Genomic DNA, 22,336 nt, shown 5'->3' with positions numbered 1-22,336 from the left:
TTTCCTGTAAATTCGGTGGAACACCTTTCCGCAAGGTCTGTTCAATTTGCAGCAATCCCGCCTCGTTTATAAATTCATTCCAATCTAGTTTTGTGGGTTAGCTGAAATTAGGTTGTTTAATTTCGAAAAATATCAGTTTTTATTTATCATCTGAAAGAGCTTCGTTTTCTGAGCACAACGATATTTTTATCGATCACAGACATTCATCTCGATTTTTAAATCAAGATCTAAAAGTTTTATTTTTGAAAATCTATTAGTTGACAGCTTGCTTCAACAGACAGACATTCATCTCGATTTTTAAATCAAGATCTAAAAGTTTTATTTTTGAAAATCTATTAGTTGACAGCTCGCTTCTATACAAAGTCCCTCTGAAGGGCGCTAAGATGGTGATTTTTGCTAATGTAATCACTCTTATTTGAAATAGTGCCAGTGCACCTAAAATGATGAAACATTGGATTTCGGTTCCATTTTTAATGCAGAATATGAATATGTATTTACCTCAATACCTCTAAACAACCCTATTTCTATTTGAAACAAGACCATCTGTCACAAGGCGCCGGGAAAATACAGTGAAGTAAAGCGTGTCGTCCGGGAGAAATTCCTGCTTCGACATGTACACTGGTGTAAGTGGTGTATATGTGGATGTGAAAAGCAAATTCCTACATCACTGCATTTCCTCAATCGGAAAGGGAATGTATTCTATCAAGGGAACAAGAATGTGTGTTTTCTTTGTAAGATGGATGGGCACTGGATGAATTTCTGCCCTAAGCGCTTCCGCTCGGCAGCAGCCAGAGAAGCAACAACTGGACGAAGAACGAAAGCAGGAAGCAGGACGAAGAAAAGCGCTACCAGGAAGAAGATCATCGGAGTGTTAGAAGTTTGGATACCAGCGGAAGCAATTGAGGATCTTGATAAAGAAGTGGCGACACTCGACGTGACAACCCTGGAGACTGAAGCAAGCAAGCGGGAACCAGGTTCAGCAGCGAATATTTTAGTCGTGCAGATCCGACCTGCTTGGCGGCAAAGGAACTGCTCAATCAACAGCAACGCATTATTGAAGAGAAGAAAACACAAGGTAGAAGAAGGTGCTAAAGTCCCATTCTGGACCACTGTGCATTGTATAAGTTCGACAAACTTCGTAGAAGTTCAGGGTATTTCTTAGAAGCTTAAACAAATTCGCAAATGTTTAGTAAAGTATAGAATATGCAACCCCATCACTCTTCGGCAACATATTCTATGAAATTTTCAACTATCTATATTTTTCGACCGAATAACAGCGTTCTTTATTCGAAAAGCCGACTATTCGAACAACTTCAAATTTGACTGATATTCGGCCCGAATATTCGGTGCATCTCTACTTGTTAGAATTCCAAGGATCTTCGTATCTGGAATATCGTAGCAGTTTGTCAGGGACCTTACTTCAGATAAACTCAATCAACTTCCTGGAAGTTTTAAGAACTTCGTTTAATAGTTTCAAGGAACTTCCCAGATGTAACACATTTGGATGATTGTGGACTTCATCAAAATAGCCCATTGCCGGTTCCAGGACTAGGCTTTTACAAATTCAGTAAGATTTTCAATTGGTTGGTAAATGGTTGAATGATCTTGATGGTACTAGCATTCGGCCAAATTCAATCACGGAAACACTGTCTAACAAATCTCTCGTTTCTCTTTCCCTCATCAGGTCAACTACCGCAACGTACAGATCGTCAAGCTCAAGGACCAAATCCAGGAGCTGGAAAATTCCCTCGGATCCCTGTCGGAGTGCATCGCCGAGAAGGACGAGGTAATCAAGTGCCTGCGGGAAAACAACGAAGAACTGCAACGCTTCATCGAAGAAAGTCGCTTCAAGCAGAACGATCCACTGCCGGAGAACTTGAACACCTCCTTCGATGGGTTGGAACTCAGCTCGGGTGGCAGCAGTGTTGGTGCATCCGGCAAGAGCTACAGTATCAGCCCGGAAAATATGGCCCAAGCGGTGGTGGATGTGCAGCTAAAGGAGAAGGAAGCGGAGAATTGTATGCTCAAGCGATCGTTGGACATGATCGAGCAGGAGAAAGTTAGGGTCTCCGGGTTGGTAGGAAGCTTCTTCCGGCTGTACGACGATATGGTCGGAGCGTTGCCGTTTGGAAGTGCAAACCCACAGGATGTTGGGTTTGTGGAGAAGATGAACATTTTCAAGGCATGCTATCAGACGTTGTTCGAGGAGCTGGGCAAGTTCAAGGAAGGAAAGGAACTACTGGAAGTCAAGAGCGAGGCACTGGAGGAAGATGTGAGGGCGCTTAAGACGGAACTGGTGGCCAAGATGGAGGTTCTGGGTAAGCTCGAAAGCCATTCGGCGGATATTGAAAGACAGTTGGAGCTGGTACAGAAAACAGCCAGTGAATATCAACGGAAGAATGTAGCATTGGACGAAGACTTGAACAGACAGAAGCGTGATCTGTTGAAGTTGATTTCGGAAAAGGATTCTTTGAGCCAGCAGAATCTGCACCTAAATGTGGAATTCAATAGCCTGAAGGGAGACCACGAATCTTTGACGCAGAAGATTGACTATCTGATGCTGTCGCTGAATGAGGACTACGAGGGAAGCGATTTTTCGTCATGGTTCGACAAGATGGACGACCTAAAAGAACGGCTGCGCACGCTGAAGGACGACAAGGAACGTTTGACGACGATGAACATGAAGATCACGATGGAAAAGGTTGGCTTGGAAAAGGATCTCAGCAACAGCGACGTCAAACTGAGGGAAATGGAGGAACGACAAGATGAGTCGGAACAAAAGATCAGGCAGCTGAGCGAACAGTTGCGAAGAAGTGAAACAGCACTGACGGAGAGAGACGATCGTGTGGCTTCATTGGAAAGAATGAAGGCCGATCTAGAAGAAAACATACAAGGTCTGTCTGCTGAGTTACTGGAATTGCAAGATAGTCTGAATAATAAGTCGGAGGATTTCCAATCTTGCGAGGAAACTCTACACGCTGTGCGAGAGGAACTTGATTCTCAAGCTAAAGAATTAGCGGTTGAAAAGGAAACGAATGCAACGCTTCAATCGAACTTGGAAGTTCAATTAACCGCGCTACAGGATATGGAACAACTGCAGCAGAAAACTGTCAACGAGAAGAATCAGTTGGCAATTAAGCTTGAGGAATTACAACAGAATCTGTCCAATGAAAGCAGCAACTTACTCGAAACTATCAAGAATCTTGACCAAGTCAAGATTGAAAAGCAACAACTGATCGAAGAAAGAAATCAAATTCAACAACAGAAACTTGCTTTGGAAGAAAGCCTATCGGCACAACGAAGCGAATCGAGCAAGAACTGTGAAATAGTTCAAAGCTTGGAAGCACAAGTACAAAACATGGAGCAACTGCTTGCGAATCAATCCGAGCAATCGAAGGAGATGGAACGATCGCTTAACGGTCGAATCGATGAAAAGCAAAAACTACTAGCTGCTGCGAAGAATGAACAGGACGTTCTGACCGCGGTCAATCGTTCTCTCCTGTCCGGTTTCGAGTTGATTCAAACTAATATTGAACGGCTGGAAGATCAGTATCTGGACAAGATTGTCAACCTCCAAGGAAAGCTAGGGGAATTCTCAGCTCTGGTCACGAAACTATCGGCGTATCAGTTCAAACTGCGTTTGGAGAAGACGCAATTGGAGGAAAATCTCGGAAAAATGAACGCCGAATTTAAAGCGCTGCAGATTGAGAACGATAAACTGATGGAAGTGGAAAAGACTTTGCACCAGACGGTTCAGAAGCTGCATACCGAAAAGGGAGCGATGGAAGAACGAAGCTTTGGGTTGGAAGAACAGCTGGCAGAGATGGAATTTAGACTGGACTTGGACGGTGGTAGAATCAAAGAACTGGAGAGTAGCTACGAGGAGTTGATTGTTGAAAAGACGAAGTTGCTTGAAGACGGAAACAAGCGGGAAGCGGAGCAGAGAAAACAGGTCGAAGATGCTGTAGTTCACTCGGAGAAATTGCTAGTAGAAATCAAGGAAATGGACGAATCTCGTGCAGGTCTGCAACAGCAATTCGATGAAAAGATTAAACATCTGAAAGACGTTTCCCGCGAGCGTGATGAAATGGAAGTTAAGTGTTCGCGACTGGAGGTCGATCTGAAGGAAATGCAGACAGATCTGGAAGAGCAGAAACAGCTAACGGCCAGAAGATGCCAAGAAAACGATGCACTGGAAGATCAGTTGCAAGCGATTCGCCTGGAATTGGCTCAAGTGGTAGAAGAGAAGACACGCTTGGAAGCAAATTTGGCGGAAGAACAGGTGGCACTTGCAGAGCGTAACGACACCATTTCACGACTGTGTCGTGAGAAGGAGCTGCTGGAAGAAAAGGTCCAAGAATTGGCAACGCTTTTAATTACGGTTCGGCAAACCAAAGCCGCTTTGCAACGATCCCTCGAAGAGGAACAGGAAAAATCCGATGAGTTGTCCTCTCAAATCGAAGATCTCAATACGAAACTATCGACGGCAGCAGAAGAACTCGGTCAGTTAGCTATGGAAAAAGAAGAGCTATTGAACACACAGAGCGCCATCGAAGCGGAGAAGCAAGAGTTCGTAGAAAGAGTACAAGAACTGACGGAATCGATTGCGTTTGTCGAAGAAGATAGAGATACCCTGCGCGAGGAAAAGTGTCGACTGGAAGCGGAGGTCGAACGGATCGATCACGACAAAGGATCGCTGGACGAACAGTGCGGAAAGTTGCTCAAACAGCTGTCGATGGAACGCGAGGAAGCTGCGGCTCAAAAGGCGAAGCATGAGAAAACGACTACAGCGTTGAGTAAGGAACGCGCCGAGTTGGAAGTTAAGCTCAAGGTGATGGATGAGAAACGAAACGTACTGGACGGAAAGGTTCAGGAGCTGGAGGAGTCAAAGAAGGTTCTGGAGGTGGCGCTCGGTGATAAGGGTGCTGTGGAAAGTAAGGTTGGTGAGTTGTCGAAACTGGTCGATGAATTGCGTGTGGAGAGAGCTAATCTAGAAGCGGAGAAGACGTGCCTATGTAAAGAACAGGAATCGAACAAGAAGGCGATCGACGAACTAAAGAAGGAGCTAACTAGCATGGAGGAGATTAAAGCAACTAAGGAAAGTGAAGTTTTAATGCTGCAGGAGACGAACCAGGAGCTGCAAATGACTGTCGAAGAAACGGTTAAAGCACTTGACGCATCGAAGCAGGTGATCAAGTCTCTGGAAGGGGAAAGTAAGAAACTGGAGGAAGGATTGGCGCAGAAGGAAGCCGAAGTGGTTAAACTCGCTACAGAGGTCGAGGAGACCAACAAGAATCGAAGGGAGGTTGAGGAATCGTTGAAGGCGAAGGAGCAAGAATCGGCCGAGGTTGAGAAGCAGTTAGTCGAAAAGGTTAAGGAGATCGAGGTAACTCAGCAGCAGAAACAAGAAGAGATTTTACTGCAGACTGAGAACATTCAATATATTCAGACCGAACAGCAGGAAACCTCAAAGCGTTTGGAACAAGCATTGAAGGAAAAGAGCAACTTGGAATCGATGGTACTCCAGCTAACCGATGAGTTGGACAATCGATCAAAAGAACTAACTCATGCTGCAAAGGAAATCCACTTGAAGGAGCAGGAAATCTTCACAGCGTCCGAATCGTTGAACGCTTCGGAAGCTAAATCGTCCGAACTCAAGATGTCGATTGCTGAACTCAACTCTGAAAAGACATCCCTTGAATCAAAACTGCGAAATTTGGAAGATGAGCTCGAAACGCAGAAAAAGCTGACGCTTTCCAAGGAACAGACGGCAGAAGAACTAACCGCAAAGCTCGCTGAGACAAGCGAATCCAAGAAGCGTCTCGAACTTCAACTGAATCAACTGGAATCCGATCGATCGGCGGTGGAATCCACCAATCAGCTACTCGTTCAGCAGCTATCGAACGTAAAGGCACAGGTCACCGATCAGCTGGATTTCATAGATGCGAAGGACTCGGAGATACATCAGCTAACCGCGGGATTGGAGAAAGTTAAATCCATCCAATCACAGTTGGAAAAGAAGGTGTCGGGTTTCGAGTCAATCGTCGCCGAGAAGGACGAAATTGAATCACAACTGGTTCGATTGCAGAACGAGCTGGAACTGGTTCGGGATGATAAGCGAAAGATCGAGTCGGAGTTGGAAAAGGTTAAGGAGGAGAACAATGATGTGGATCGACGGTTGATACAGCAACTGCAGGATTATGATACACTGAATGAGGCGTTCCTGAATGAACGGGACTCGAACAGGGAGTTGACGGAGAAACATCTGGAGCTGGACAGGACTGTTCAAGACTTGCGCCAAGAGAACAGTCGATTGGTGCAGGCTCAGGAAAGTTGCAAGTCACTACTGGCAGCTAAGGAGAAACGGCTGGTCGAACAGGAGAAGCAAATGGAAAAATTGAAGCGTGAAATGGATGGGTTGTTCGGAAAGAACCAGCAGATGGATTCGTTGTCGCACGAATTTATGCAGCTGAAGGTGGAGAAGTCTGAGCTGGAGGCCAAGAAGGAAGAACTGAACGAGGCAATCGAACAGAACGAAATCCAGCAGAAAGCAATGCAAGAGAGTATGGATCATTTGAGGGAAAGTTTGAAGGTGAAACAACAGGAGCTGGATGTGATGCATTCGGATATGACAACACTGAAAGAGACGCTGCATACGTTGAAGATCGAGAATAGTAGATTGAAGTCGACGCAGGAATTGCAGCAGGATAAGATGCTTAATTTGGAGCTAAAGAATACCGAGCAAAGTAAGAAGATTGAAAAGTTGGAGGAATCGCTGAGTAAGACGGAAATTAGTCACATGGAGGACAATTCTAAGGCATCTACACTGCTGAAGCAGCTGGATAAGTACAAAGAGTACGAAGTGAAGATGAAGCAACTGGAAGAGCTGCATCAGAAGGAGCGCGATATCAACGAAAAGGGCATCAGGGACAATGACATACTGAGGGCGAAGTTGATTAAGCACCGAAAGGTGTCCGAAGAGCAGGAACAGAAATGGAAGCAAGATATGCAGTTGTTGACTAGGAAGCTCGAAGATGTTACCAAGCTAGCGGACGAAAAGCTAAAGGAAGTACGCATCGAGTACGAGGGCAAGCTGGAGAAGATGAAGGAAAAAATGGTGAGTACTGTTTTTGTTCTATTCTGTTGTCCACATTGTGTCGTCCTCAATCTATTCACACTAGAAACAATAGTAGCCATTGAACATCTGGAATTTACAACCCATCCTTATCCTGCTATGCTCATTTCTAACGCATGAAAGTTTTGATTAGTTCTCGAAACGGTGCTTGTTTCACTCTATGTGTCTTCCTTATTTCCAGATTGTTCAATCTGCTATTGTGTCTAGTACTAGTGCTGACCCTGAGGACGACCTACTGTTACCGGAAACGGTATCACAAGCTACGGCAGCTATCGAGCCTGTTGCACCAGCAACAGCAGCAGCAGAACCAGTACAGAATTGTACTGAAAAGAGCGGACGGCCTGCCATCTCAAGTCGGTGGAAGCGAATGGTTTTCAAAGTGATCAAATATCCTCTGATGATACTGATCGTAAACCTTTTGCTGCTCGGATACATTAAGCGGTCGCTGAGAGATGCCGAGCTGGAACTTAATTTTAAACCGGCAGTGCCACCGTTTCACTGATGGCACGGGAATTGTACAAAGATTTTACTTCTATTTATTTATTGCATGACTGAAGTTTTATCCGTTTTTTAGTGTTTTTGACGGAACGTTGTACACATTTTATGTTTTTAGTAAATAAATTTATAGTTACCTTGAACAGAACAATTTTCCTCAAAAGAAATGGGTACCTCGTCTCAAGGGACGACAATTCGAGAAGACGGAGATGCGCCTAAGCAACGAATAAGATTCGATAGAAGAAGGCAAATGGGAAATCTGGCCTCAAACGAGGTACAAGGTTCGATTGGGGCAAGTAAATGATAAAATTCATCTCAAAGGAGGGAGACGCTCAACCTACGTACAATAAAATTTGAATAGGATAGGCCGGGTAGGCAAACAAGAAACCCGAGCATCAGATCGGGGCAGTCAAGTACAACCATAGTGTCTTAAATGAGGAAAACGCCTAAGCAACGGACAAGATTCGATCAAACAAGGCAAATGAGAAATTTGGCCTCAAACGAGGGAAACGCTTCTCGAGCAAGGAATCAACAATATCTCAAAATGACAAGCGATCAACGAGCCCGAACGATAACGCTATGTCAGATATGGAAAGCAATACTTATATAATATTCTACCCTTTTTGTCATGAAAAACCTCCTTTGCAATATAGCTCGCTCGGGCCGGTGGAAGAAAACGACCAAATTGTTGTTTCGTTGATTGCTTTATGAGTTTGGATTCGCTGTTCCCGAGTCAAGGTTCCATCGGAGAAAGCAAATCATCAGCCTTGCTCCATAAGAGGGAGACGCCTAAGCGACAAACAGAGGAAAAAAGCGACAAACATGATCCGATTGAGTGAAAAAATGCAGTACCCAGTGTGATCAGTTCTACGGGTTTATTCGTAGATCTACGGATTTTTAGATTTACTATGGATCTACGGACCGACCATCAAATTCTACGGGTTTCCATGAAAAGTTAACAACACTGATTGGCAGTACCTTGCAGGGCTGGTTGCGGGTCACTTTTTAGTGGCTATATATCACTATTTTCAAGTCAGTCACTTCATTAAAAAGTCTTCTTAAAATTTAGTAACAAAAGTAATTTTTTACGACCAATGTCGAGAGTAAAGAATTTGCATTTAAAAGCTCACATCAAATCACAGCTGGGTTTGGGTAATTGTGTTAGAAAGAAAGTTAATAGAATCCACAAATGGCCGCTATTTTGTTTTTTTATTGACTCGCCACTTCGAATTTTCGATGGCAGGAATATAAAAAATATAAAGATTTCGTGCAGGAAATCGCAATCACATGTATGCTGCAGTGCAGCAATAGAGTGATTTAAGTTTCGAACACGAATTTTTTATAGTTTCTGAGATTCGCGCCATCATTTTTTAAGTGATTTTCAGCCGTAATTCGTGCCATTAAAAAGGCAAATTAACCAAAATAGCGGCCTTTTGTGGATTTTATCACCTTTCACCATAAAAATCAGTGTGTAAAGTATGACACGAAAACTTTAACTGTTCAATTATTGTTGACGAAATCCCTAATATATTGATTTTGTTGTAGTTCCGTATAATCAAGTCAAAATTTGTCCAGATTATAAAATTTCAATTTTTTTGCATTTCCGAATATGTCAAAACCGCTAAGCTCATAACAATCCTCCACACCACTAGTACAGGCTTCTTTAGTTAACCGATCAGTTTGTTCGTTCATTACGACTCCTCCATGAGAAGGAACCCATAGGAATGCGATTGTGGAGCCACCTAGCTCGGCTTCGGCAACACCTTGTTTTATTGCATATCAAGCCATCAGAGCCGAAGATTCTATCCTGGTTGTTTGAAGACATTTAAGTGCACTCATGCTATCTAATATCACGAGGTAAAGACTGACTAAAAGTAAATTGGTACGCCCTTCGCGCGCCGCTAGCACGCCTCTAGTGTTGGGAATCGAAATTTTTTGACAGTGGTTTGTTAACACTTCTATAGAGAACAACTGGTGCAAGTTTGATCAAAGTAGTTGGTTGTTGGCTAAAGTGCTGAAGATGCCGAAAACAACAGTTTGTCGAGTGCTCAAAACCTATAAAGAAACCCTGAGTGTGGAAAAGAATCAGCGGACCTACGAAAAAAAATTGGAACCAGGGATCGTCAGCTGCGCAGCAAGGTGTTAAGATGCGTTGAAGCCAACCCCGGTCTTTCAATCCGAGATGTGGCCAGAAGGTACAACACCAATTTTCAAACGGTGCGGAACATCCTTACCAGGGAAGGATACAAGTCGTACAAAGCCAGTATAAATCCGAACCGGCACATGAAGCAGAATTCCGTGGCCAAAAGTGTGCAAGGCTCAAACATTTTACATCGCGACTAGACGTGGGGCAATCGATTTGCAGCTGTGGCCTGAACACGGAACCATTCGTCACATCCTCGACGATGACATCCCAAGTTTACATAGAAGAATGCCTGAAAAAGCGTGTATTGCCGTTCATCCGCAAGCATAGGGGCAAAGTCATCTTTTGGCCCGATTTGGCCAGCTGCCACTACTCCAAGGTGGTTCTGGAGTCGTATGTTGCCAACAAGATCGATTTTGTCCCCAAGCTAATGAATCCTCCGAATTGCCCGGAACTTCAACCAATCGAAAAATATTTTCAATCAGCGACTTCGACGAAGCGGCAGGGCAGTCAAGGACACCCAGCAAAAGCGGGCAAAATGGAAGAAATGCGCTGATTCTGTGTCCGTTTCCACTGTGCGGGCGCTGATGGGCTCCATCAAGAGGAAGGTTCGAGATTTCGTTCGAACGGGAGAAATGTAACCATCTAATGCTGTAATTTTAAAGTTGTAATAAAAGTGCTGTAAACCAACCATTAATGGACTCTTAAACCTATTGAATCACGAATTACAGGTCTTTTTGTGCGTACCAATTTACTTTCAGTCAGCCTCTATTTTCCTTTCGTAGAGTTCTTAATAAGACGAACTGCTTTGTATATTGCTAACAGTTCAGCCATATACACATATTTCATGCTGGTAGACGCTGATGCCCTGTTTACATTATGCTGGTGAGCGTTTTTGCTAGCAGCGAGCTCATTAGCGCTAGTGAACTAGCCTAAGTGTAAACACCACATAAAGCCGCTAGCCTCGAAGTATCGCAAAAAATCGTAGAGGACAACGACAACCAGCACGAGCTGACAGACGACGGAAAACCGTATAGCAGTTGTAGTAAGGCTCTTTAACCTGTCCGCGGACGTCACGAGCGAGGAAATAGCGAAAGTCCTTAACGCGTACGGAGAAATACTCTCGATCCGAGATGAGTTATCAAACGAGAAACACTTTTTTCTTGGCCTCCCACTGGTGAACGTATCGTACGGATGACCAGTGTTGGAAACATATCAAAGTATCAAATCTCACCAAAGCCCTAGATCACGCTTGATTTTCGTAGAAAAAAAAATCAAAAATCACACAACTGCGGTTGATATTGCAAGCTGTGATGCCACAGCTCGGAATATCAAGCTTAAAAAACTCACCAGCTGCAAATCTCTCCAAACTGTGGTGAGATTGATAGCTAATTCGTTTATTATCGGTGCGAAACCGAACTTTTTGTCAGTGCAAACCAGCGTTGCCAGATATACCGATTTTCTAACTTGATGCCGATGTATAGATAATGTTTCTCAGAATACCGTTTTATAAGTTAAAATACCGATTTATACCGATTTTTTTTTATTAATAATCAAAATGATTACTGCCTGCCCGCACTGAATTGTTAGTGGAAACTATTGTGAGATAAAAGTTTTCTGAAAATTAAAATTTTTGAGCCTGCTCTAAAAAAGTAACATCTTCTTAAATTCCTTATGCTTGATACTCTTTCAACTAATGCTTTCATTTCCTCGCCATTTTCGATTACCAAGCAGTCGAAAAACAGATGATGGCTTATCCCAGTAATTTCTGGAAATCGGGAAATACTTTTCTTCAGTGGAAAATTAGATCCATAAAAATGTTAATTTTTGAACTTCCTGAAATTTCTTTAATCTTCTCTTCGAAATTTCTTGCAACTTTCCAACCTAGGAATTTCCGTCTACCTTACCCTGTAAATTATTTTCCGATTCCTTCCGGAAAGCTATTTCGACTTCCCTTGGAAGCTTCTTCTGGCTTCGCTCGAAAGGTTATTCCGTCTCCTCCAGTCAGTTTTTTCAACTTCCCCGAAACTTCAGAAATACTTCCAGAGATTTATTGCGGTTCCATTAGTCTCAGGAAAAACTTCAGGAACTTTTCAGAAGTTCTGAAACTTCAGAACAGTTCGAACTTTTGGGTTAGCTTAGGTTCCAATAAATTAAAGACAGTTTCATTTACCACTGTTCAAATCCGGGGAAATCCCGGGAATCTCATGAAAGCCCAGAGAACTGCAATGAACTCAAGGAAACTGTAATATTTTGGAAACTTCACAATACCAAAGAACTTAACACAAAGAAATATAATGGTTTCAGAATAGTTCCATTTGTTTTAGGAGGATTAAGATAACTTTAGGGAAGCATTAGTACATTTAAACTCAAAGAAATTTCTGCACCTTTTATTGAGCTCCAAGAAGCTCAGGAAATTAAGTGAATTTTGTTACACACAGTGAACAATGAATTATCGGCTCCGTTAAGCTATCGCGATAAACGAACTAGATAAAAAAAAAGCTCAGGAATTTCCGAAAACTTCAGTTAAGATCCGAGAAGTTCATGAAAATTTTAGAAACGGAAGGGGAGTTACATGAACATTAAAAAATTGTGAGAACATTTTAAGGAAAGTTCTGTGTTTTTTATCGGCAGTTTCGAGAACTTTAAAAAATAAAATTAAAAAATAAATCGGGAAGATCAGAGAATGCTGATGTTCATTAATTAAAAAAATAAAGCGCTAAGAACTTTTAAAGAAGATAAGAGATTTTCCGGTAGTTCCATAATAACCAGGGAAGTTACGAGTACTTCGAGGATGATCAGTAGACTGATGCAAAATTTGACTTTTTCGCTCCACAGTGCTTAAATGGTTTCAAATCGGGTCCTGATAAGCCTCCCAAAGTTACAACTCATTTGGTTAAAAACAGACTTCGCACAAGCCATTTGAAGTTTACATGTAAATTACTATGGGAAATCACAACTTTTTGTTCATTACCTTCTTGTCTTTTTCCATATTGAGCTGCGAAACAGTTCGATAACTATTATTATAGAAAATTTTCTCAGCTACAACTTTGCTGAAGATCGTTTCTATGTAAAACGAGACAGGAAAAAGTTATTAATTATTTAAGAGATTGGTAAACTTATGACATGATCAAGCAGCTGCTCTGTAGGCAACACTGTATTTTTACCAATGTTGCCTGTTGAGCAGTTGATTGAGCATGATCATAAGACATCAGCGCATTGAACCATTGATAACTTTCGATCCTTGCATTTAATCAAAAAGTGGTCTTGAGCAAAGTTGTAACTGGGAAAATTTCCTACAAGTACAAATGAAAGTTTTTGAAGCAGAACGATATGGTGAATTATTAGATCGACATGAACAAAAATCTTGGTTTGCCCATAGTAATTCCCATACAAACTTCAAATGGTTTGTGCCATCTCAGTTTCTCAATAAATGGGTTCAAATTTTGAGAGGTTAGTCAGGATCTGATTTGGAATCGTTTAAGTATTGTGGAGCGAAAATTTCAAATTTTGCATCACTCTAATGATCAGAGAACTTCAAAACAGCCCCATTAGCTTTAGGAAATTTGCAAGAACTTTCAAGGAGTTCCGAAGAATTATGGGATATTCCTAAGTGCAATTCAGGAATGTTCCGAAAACTTCAGGAACATTGTGGGATTTTCAGGGATGTTTTATGAATATCAGGAAAATTGCTGGATCAATAGAGAATGTGAGGAATTTCAGGGAATATTGTGCTAACATCCCCAGAAATCTATTTCTTCTAGATATTTCCCCATCTTCTCCTTGAAGTATCTTTCGACTGTTCCGTAAGCCCTCTGGCGTCCGACTTTTTCCAGAAGTTTCTTCCAATCTACCTTAGGAAGTTTCTCCCAGTGTCTAATGAAAGTTTCTTCGGTCTTCTCCAAGAAGTTCAATTAAAGTTCTTCCGGATGTATCTATCGAGTTCTCCCAGAAGTTTTTTTTTCGTCTTCCTCTGGAAGTTTCTACATAAGTCACTATCCGTAGGTTTTTTCCGACTTATTGGAAGGTTTTTCCGAGCTTCTCCTAACTTTCCCTGGAAATGGCTCCTCCGGGATTGGCTTCCGATTTCCAAACTTTTCTGACTTCTGGATTTTTTCCGCAAGTTTCTAATAAAAAATTGCCAAAAGTTTCTCCACGTCATCTTTTTTATTCATCCTCTGGAAGTTTTGTCGGTACCATCAAGAAACTAATTCAAATATTTCCCAGAAGTTTCTTCCGACTTACATGGAAAGTACATCTTTCGATTTTAGTCCAAAAGTTTGAAAAAAATTACAATTCGACAGTGAGCATGCATAAGGGCGTACACGCGATGATCCATTCTCTTCATCGGTTTTCTCTTTACATTGCTACAGCTAAGTGAAACAATTTTCTGGAATTTGTTCAATGCAGTGCTGTAACAGATTGTATTGGTTTCAAACACCGACAAACCGACATGAATGACCATACAAAGTACCATCAAATTTCTGGTCAAAGCACAAAACTGACATCTGCCGCCGTGTTCGCGAAAATGTGTATCCTAGCCACGAACACGCATGCAAAATGTATGAGTTGGTTCGTGTCTAATCTATTCCGGTCTAATTATTTTTATCTAGATAAAAACTTGTATGGTTTTGACAGATGGGATCGCTGCACATTTGAATCCGCTGTTATGGATTTTCGATCAAGAGTTAAGTTTAAGTTTCATGTCGGTTTGTCGGTGTTTCAAATGCACCAGCAAACGCACCGAGAATCGTTAATCCAAGCGAATTATTAACAAAAGAGAAAATCGACGAAGAGAATCGATCATCACGTTTACGCCTTATACTTGCTCACTGTCGAATTAATTAAAATAGTGAATACCGATAAATACCGATTTTTAATCATTTGATACCGATAATCGTGAAAACAATCTGGCAACGCTGCACAGTGGTGCCAAGGGTATCAAAAAACGCGCTTTTTTTACTTACGCTGAAATTGTTGATTAAAGGTACTAGGTGTCTTCTGAGAAGTTTCTCGAGTTACAACATTTCTTCTTATGGTAAAAGAAAATTAAAGATTAATCCACCTAAAAGTGAGATTCAATTTTTTTTTTAATATGATCAGATACAAAATAATTGTGTCAGGCAAAGCTGTAGAAAACATTACTGTGAACAAGTTTGCTGAAGACTATATCTTTTTATCTATTAAAACTGCTAATATAAAGGTTTTTTGTGGAGACATCGTTAAAATCATTTTTGTATCTGTAACTTTTTCTAGAATATTTCTACATGTTTCTCATGTTCTACAAAGATGTTAGAAATATCAAATTACATATCTTTTTAGAAGACTGCATATTGCTATCGTCAATATTTGAAAAGTTATTCACATTTTTTGATTGAAAATTACCCAACTTCCAATACCAATAACTTCCAAACAGGCAAAAACGAACAGGCCATTCTTTAAGCAATTGAAAGTACAAGAAAATACAATGAAATGGTGAAGGAACCAGACCGTCCCCACGTGACCCTTAACCGAAATATTTGCATTGAAACTTGTCACTTTTCAGAATTTGAAATGGCGATTTTGTGAAACCACGGGACTATTATCGAGTAGGTGTGAAAAGAGGCATACAAATAGATAACCAAGCAACCTGGGTTATTTCTAGTGACTAACAAAATGACTCGGGATGAAAATGAGACCACCCCCAAACGAACCTTGACTGAATTGCTTATGTACGGCATCTCTTGTGTGCAGAACAAAAATTGGCGACTAACAGCTCCTCATATGCTGAAGTCATAAAAAACCCGAAGCCCCAGCGTCCAAGACCAAACGTTTCTAAGCCTCTTGCTTCGAAGCCGCTTGCCCCGAGGTCACAGTCTCCGAAGTCTGGAAATCAATAACAGCGACAAGCACAGGAACCAATGTCAACAGATGTGGATCCGTGCACAAGTGGCAGCACAATACCACCTCATACTGTTAAACGTGCAGCAAGGAGAAAACAGCAGCAACTCATGGACACGAGTAACGCGAAAATCGGATTCGCATCCAAAGAGCGACGGTAATGAAACCGACTCGTCTATTTTCACTAATAGCGAATTTGTTTTTGATTCAGTTCCAACCTGGATCGGGTATCAAGATTGGATCTGCTTGTTGCCTGTCAAACGTCAATGTTAACGCTTGTTTTTCTGACCTGGTTCGGGTTGAGGTTCGTACTGACAATAAACTCGGGTTCACACGGGTTGGAACTGGTTCCAACCTAGATAATAAACAAATTCGCTATAAGACACACTAAGACGTCATACGTTCACTAAGGCACACACCATCACGAATACAACCAAACTGGACGCACTTTGAACGTTTATCCGAACGATGGATCTTGACATCGTTTTCCTCCAGGAGATAGCAAATGAGCAGCTTACTCTGTCTGGATTCAACGTCATTGCCAACGTTGATCATAGCAGAAGAGGAACTGCCATCATTGCACCGACGCAAACAGCGAGAAGTCCGCCTCGTTTAAACGCTTCCGCAAACACGGTAAGGTCGGGGACTTCGAGCGGTACACCGACCTCGAGAAAACTTTTAAGAGCTTGATTAAAGCCAAAAAACGCGGTTAGTGGCGTCGGTTCGTCGATGGTTTGTCACGAGAGACTTCCATGAGAACGCTCTGGAATGTCGGCAGGAGAATGCGAAACGCGTCATCACCGGTCAACGAAGACAAGGAGTACTCCCAGACGTCACGAAGAGACGCTTGTTGAACTTATTCAATCAATTTCTGGAGCACAACATTGTTCCGGATGATTGGAGGCAAGTAAGAGTTATCGCCATTCGAAAACCCGGTAAACCCGCGTCGGATTATAACTCGTACCGTCCCATCGCGATGCTATCCTGTATACGGAAATTGTTGGAGAAAATGATTCTTTTTCGTCTAGACAAATGGGTCGAGTCGAATGGTTTACTTTCAGATACGCAATTTGGATTTCGGAGAGGCAAAGGAACGAGCGACTGTCTTGCGTTGCTTTCAACTGAAATTCAACTGGCCTATGCGCAAAAACAGCAAATGGGATCAGTTTTCTTGGACATTAAGGGGGCTTTTGATTCTGTTTGTATCGATGTCCTTTCGGATAAACTCCACGATAGTGGGCTTTCACCAATTATGAACAACTATTTGAGCAACTTGTTGTCTGAGAAATATATGAGCTTTTCTCATGGAAACTCGACAACTTCACGAATTAGTTACATGGGTCTCCCCCAGGGCTCATGTTTAAGCCCTCTTCTTTATAATTTTTATGTAAAAGACATTGATGGTTGTCTTGATGAAAATTGCTCGCTAAGGCAGCTTGCAGATGACGGCGTTGTGTCCGTTATAGGGCCAAGTGCACCGGACCTACAAAGACCATTGCAAGATACCTTAGACAATTTGTCTACTTGGGCTATGAAGCTGGGTATCGAATTCTCTCCGGAGAAAACTGAGTTGGTTGTTTTTTTCTAGGAAGCATCATCCTGCACAGTTGCAGCTTCAACGGATTCAATACCGTTGCCTTCGTATTGCGCTAGGCTGTATGCACTCGACTCGTACGATGAGCCTCAAGGTACTCGCGGGTGTTCTCCCACTGACAGATCGTTTCGCTGAGCTGTCTTTCCGGTTTCTCATCCGTTGTGAAGTATTGAATCCTTTGGTAATAGAACACTTTGAGAAGCTGCTCGACCAAAATCCTCAAACAAGATTCATGAGTTTGTACTATGAGTACATGACGCTGGAGGTTGGTCCTTCTTCATTAATCTCCAATCGTGATTGCTTTCAAGCCTTCTATAGTTCCTCTGTAAATTTTGATCTGACCATGATGCAAGAAATCCATGGAATACCAGATCACCATCGGTCGATGGTTGTTCCCTCAATTTTTGCAATCAAGTACCACCATGTAAGTAACGATAAAAGATTTTTCATAGATGGGTCAACCATAAATGCTTCCACTGGATTTGGTGCATTTAATCAATTTCATAGCGCCTCCTTTAAACTGCAGAAACCATGCTCCGTATACGTTGCGGAACTCGCAGCTATATTTTACGCAGTAGAGCGAATTGCCTCACTACCTTCCGACCATTATTTCATTTTTACGGATAGTCTTAGCTCATTGGAGGCTATTCGTGCCTGAAATACGAACTAAACTGAGTGCTTTATCTAACTGCTCCTATACTATCACCTTAGCTTGGGTCCCCATCTCATTGCTCAATTTCGGGTAATGAGAAAGTGGACTCATTGGCTAAGGTGGGCGCTATGGAAGGCGATATTTTTGAGCGACAAATCGCCTTCAACGAATTTTTCTCCATTGCTCGCCAGCAAGTCCTCATCAGTTGGCAACAAAAATGGAATGATGGTGAATTGGGAAGATGGTTACATTCCATTCTCCCACAGGTGTCGAACAAACCATGGTTCAAAGGGTTGGACATGAGCCGCGACTTTATACGCGTTATATCACTGCTCGTTAGACTCGCCCTTCTATCGAATTGGGCTCTCAGGCAGCAATTTATGTGCGTGTGGCAGTGGTTATCACGATATCGAGCATGTTGTTTGGTCGTGTACCTTACACCGTGTTGCCAGATCTGAGTTATCCACATCCCTCAGGGCCCGAGGAAAACATCCCGCGATACCCGTTGGAGATGTCTTGGCGAGCCGAGACCTCGACTATTTGAATTTAATTTATGTGTTTTTAAAACGGATAGATTTGAGGATTTAGAAGTTAGTGTCATCTTGTGTTCTCCCAAGTTGTTAGCTACCCATCGGTGTACCCCCATGTTTGTCTTTTTCATCAGAGTGTCGAGATCAAGAGCACATTGCTCTCCAAACCTTGTGTTCACAATCCCTACCCTGCCATCCATTTGTTACAATTTGTTACCCCTAACCTCGAGATAGCCGCGAGTAATCGGCCCCCGCTTAATTAACGTTAGTTTTAAGTAATTTTGTTATCTAAACAATGAATATCGGCTCCGCAAAGCTACAGCAAATGAGCCTGGAAAAATAAACGAATTATTTAAAAAAAAAAAAGAAACTGCCATCGCATTGAGAGACCACATACAGTTCTCGCATGTGGAGAGGAGTATAGATGGTCGCCTGGTCACTGTAAGCGTCGTCCTAGACACCACACTCTGCTGCATTTATGCTCCGTCTGGAACAACATACAGTGCCCAGAGAGAGCGGTTCTTTTTTCTCATGATCGTACTGCAGAAGTCTTCACTGTTTTCGTTGTGCTTTTCATCATCAGCAGCGAGTGTAAAGTTTTGCTTGTGAGCAGCGACCATTACTGGTGATTGTTGTTTGCCATGGCTCTAACTCCCACTGCGTGACAAAACGATCTGTCAGCGATAGTCGGTTGATGTGAAGACGAGTGTCACGTGAGTGTCATGATATTTTGCATCACTGCGTATAGCCTACTACCTCCGTCACCGTCCCGAACACATAGTTCTCTCTCGCAAGAAAATTTTAACTATGTACTGCGGCAGTGCGATGCGACGGAGTATAATATGAGTCCGTCTCTCCAAGCTACCGTACAGCAGTTGCAGCTTCACGACGTGTGGTGGAAAGTTCGGCCCAGGGACTCTGTTCACACATTCATCACTGCAAAATCTTCTTCCAGACTAGATCGAATATAGGGGAAATGTTGGCCTCGGCAATACCTTAACCTATTATCGTCAGGCGGTAAACAACATCCTTGAGAGCTCAATTTCGGCGTATGGATATATTGTGTTTCAGAGCATCTATTGGCCAAATTTTAGTGCTCTAGGACTTTATTTACCCCCTGACGATAAAAGGTTAAGGTATTGCCGAAGCCGACAGCAAAGGATTGAGTGGACAGTTGCGAACGGTGCATAGCTATGACTTTGCGAGTATGTTTACCTAATCTAGGCCGAGCACAAGGGCGTGGATTTCTGGTCGTTTCGTCCCCATCTCCTCACCGACGAAAACTTGGTGGAGCTGCAAACCCGTATCGCTGTTGGATGGACTGGTGGCTAGTATAAGGCGCTCATGCCCTATTTACATTATGTTGGCTACCTTTTTTACACAGTGCTAGTACACTAGCGCTAGCAAATCTGCACAGATGAGAGCGAAAAAAATTATGGGATCCTGAAACCGTTTGTTTTATTTTCAAGAAGCATTATGTTTATGAGTTTATAAAATTTCTCGAAGTAGCAATCGCCACAACGAAAACAACTACCAGCCCTGACCTTGCCTAACAGGAGGAAGACGCTTAAGTGACGGACAATATTCTGACAGGGCAGGCAAATCTTACCTCAAAGATGGGAAATGCTTAAGCGACGGATAAAGTTTGTTTGTGATCAGGAAAATAAGACACCTCATATCAAAGGTGTGAGACTTCTAAGTCACGTCATACCACTTGGCTCGCAAAATAACTTGAGAAGCACTGAAAATTCTTAACAAAACATTTTATTTACATAAACAAATAAAGCATCACACCACAGACAAACAGACGTAACTCTTTGAAAAACTTGTTCTTGAAAAAATAGTATCTCAAAACATATAACCTCAGTAACGACATCTATCTGGCTTCTCGCGGAAAACAAACTTGCTCGCCTACTTGTAAACAATATTGCATAAAATTTCTATAGAATATATAGAAACGTCAAAGTGATCCGATGCCAGCGCTGCGGCGAGTAGTTCGCGGAACTGATAATATTCAAATCAATCGTTAAATGCATGAACGAAGATCCACAATGAAGAGTTACGTCTGTTTGTCTGTGATCACACGTTCAGTCTTCTACTCTCGACACAACACCACGAAATCACTCCCAAAATCACTCGAAACCTTCCTGCGAACTCGTATCGTCACAGGGGGAGGTAGATTGCGGTGCCTCGTGTTTGACGCGATAGTCGATATACTTCTGGTCGATTACCATCGGTTTGTCGTGCAGCAAACAGTTGCCCTTCTTCCGGAGCACTTTGACCAACGACTTCTGCGGCCTGCAAACGTGAACGATCTTCTCCACTAGCACGTAGCCACAGTCGCATTCCTCCTGCTTCAAAGGCTGCAGCTTTACGGATGTCGATGAAGAATAGTCGCCGTTTTCCTGTGGGGCGACGTATTCGTACGGGACGGTCGGTTGGCGAGCAGCCGACGCCCAGTGAAGCAATCCCGTAAGTAGCAGTAGTATGATCGGCAGTGAGAGGGACTTCATTTTGGCAGTCTCAGGATGTGGCACGTTTGAATATTCCAACCAAATGGTTGGTGATGGTATTTTGCTAAGAAATTTATATAATATTCAACGTCCCGCGTTGATTCCCGATTTGCACGAAGCTTATCATTATTTCCATTTGAGTTATTGTTGTGCGCGTTTCGGTAAACATGTGTTTAGGCAATCAGCGCGAGACGTGCTTCTGCTGCCAATGGGCTAGAAACAGAATGTTTGGGTTAGAGTTTTTGGTGTTGAACTGTACGAGCCCACCTTTGAGTTATCGAAAGGTGTTTGAAAAGAATGTGATGATAATTACAAGGTAGGTCCTTCTCCTTGGGACCTTTTTTATGATGGCCAGTGTGGGTTGTGAAATAAAACCACGCTGGAGACGGTAGATTTGATTCCCGTCCATGTAACATTCCGTCAAAAATATGTTTATGCAAATTTACGACTACTATACGATCAGTCACGTTCTTGCAAAACCTCATTATCAAGCAGCGTTTTTGTTCAATTGATAGCAAAGTGGTCATTCAACCACGTCCATATTTAAGCAAACTTAGTTCACTTCAGTTCTCACTGCTCTTACCGAAATTGCCGTAACTGTTTCAACTGTTTGCATGTTTTTGTGATACACACAACCTGTTGAACAAACAAATCCTTCAGTGTGCAACGGTTTGTATTGTAACCCATTTTCGCCTTTTCCCTCGCCTCGTTTGCAGAAATCGTTGTACAACGATGAAATCCTCAAGATCAACAAACGGCACGAGAAAGACTATTCGGAACTCAAAGTCGAAATAGACCACGAGAAGAAGAAGGTAAGCCACCAATCAGTTACCGCTTTCCATGATTTTGATTGACATGGTCATAATTTGTTCCTTTTTAACAGTTCTGCAAAATGGAAGTCCACGCCGGTAAACTGCAACAGCAGATCGGCAATCTGAACGAGAAGAACCTGGATCTGATGAAGGAGAACGAGTTCATGAAGTCCAAGCTTCGCATCATGGAGGAAATCCGAGGGGAACGCAAGTCCATGCTACCACCACCGGCCCATGCCCGACTCTGTAGGCTCTTCGATACCTCAGTCTTTCTTTAACTTACTTTAAATTCAAACCCATACCCAAAAACAGGTGCCAACCTAAAGATGGAAGACGAAGAGGGTGAAATCTTTAACAATACCTACCTGACGGATCTGAAAGCGGGTCGCATGTCGCCGCCGTTTGCCGGTCGGGACTCGATTCGGTACTCGGAACTGCAGCAGCGCAATTCGATGCTACCTCCGCACCTGAAGAGCAGCTATCTGCCGCAGTACGTTGACGGGGAGCTGACGGACGATGACAACAGGGTAAGTGTTGATGATCATTTAAAAACATTTGAACGAAGTTTATTCTTTGTTGCAT

The 22,336-nt window shown here is 42.6% G+C and overlaps 1 protein-coding gene across 3 annotated transcripts in view; it reads left to right on the top strand.

Annotated features, from left to right (window-relative positions):
* The window catches only part of mud (mushroom body defect), a 76,126-nt gene that overhangs the window by 14,056 nt on the left and 39,734 nt on the right, over positions 1-22,336 (top strand). For 2 of the 3 annotated variants that reach the window (XM_065218823.1, XM_065218822.1), the window contains exons 4-7: positions 1,685-7,117; positions 21,659-21,754; positions 21,826-22,000; positions 22,067-22,281. In XM_065218823.1, the coding sequence (XP_065074895.1) occupies positions 1,685-7,117; positions 21,659-21,754; positions 21,826-22,000; positions 22,067-22,281 (5,919 nt within the window). Of the gene's footprint in view, positions 1-1,684; positions 7,118-7,316; positions 7,640-21,658; positions 21,755-21,825; positions 22,001-22,066; positions 22,282-22,336 lie in introns of those variants that run through there. The other variant, XM_065218824.1, reaches the window with a different exon arrangement.

This window comes from Ochlerotatus camptorhynchus, unplaced genomic scaffold, assembly GCF_037179485.1.
Source record: "Ochlerotatus camptorhynchus isolate MF236.1 unplaced genomic scaffold, CSIRO-AGI_Acam_v1.1 ptg000094l, whole genome shotgun sequence".
Lineage (NCBI taxonomy): Eukaryota > Metazoa > Arthropoda > Insecta > Diptera > Culicidae > Ochlerotatus > Ochlerotatus camptorhynchus.
This window is presented reverse-complemented; position numbering and strand designations above follow the sequence as displayed.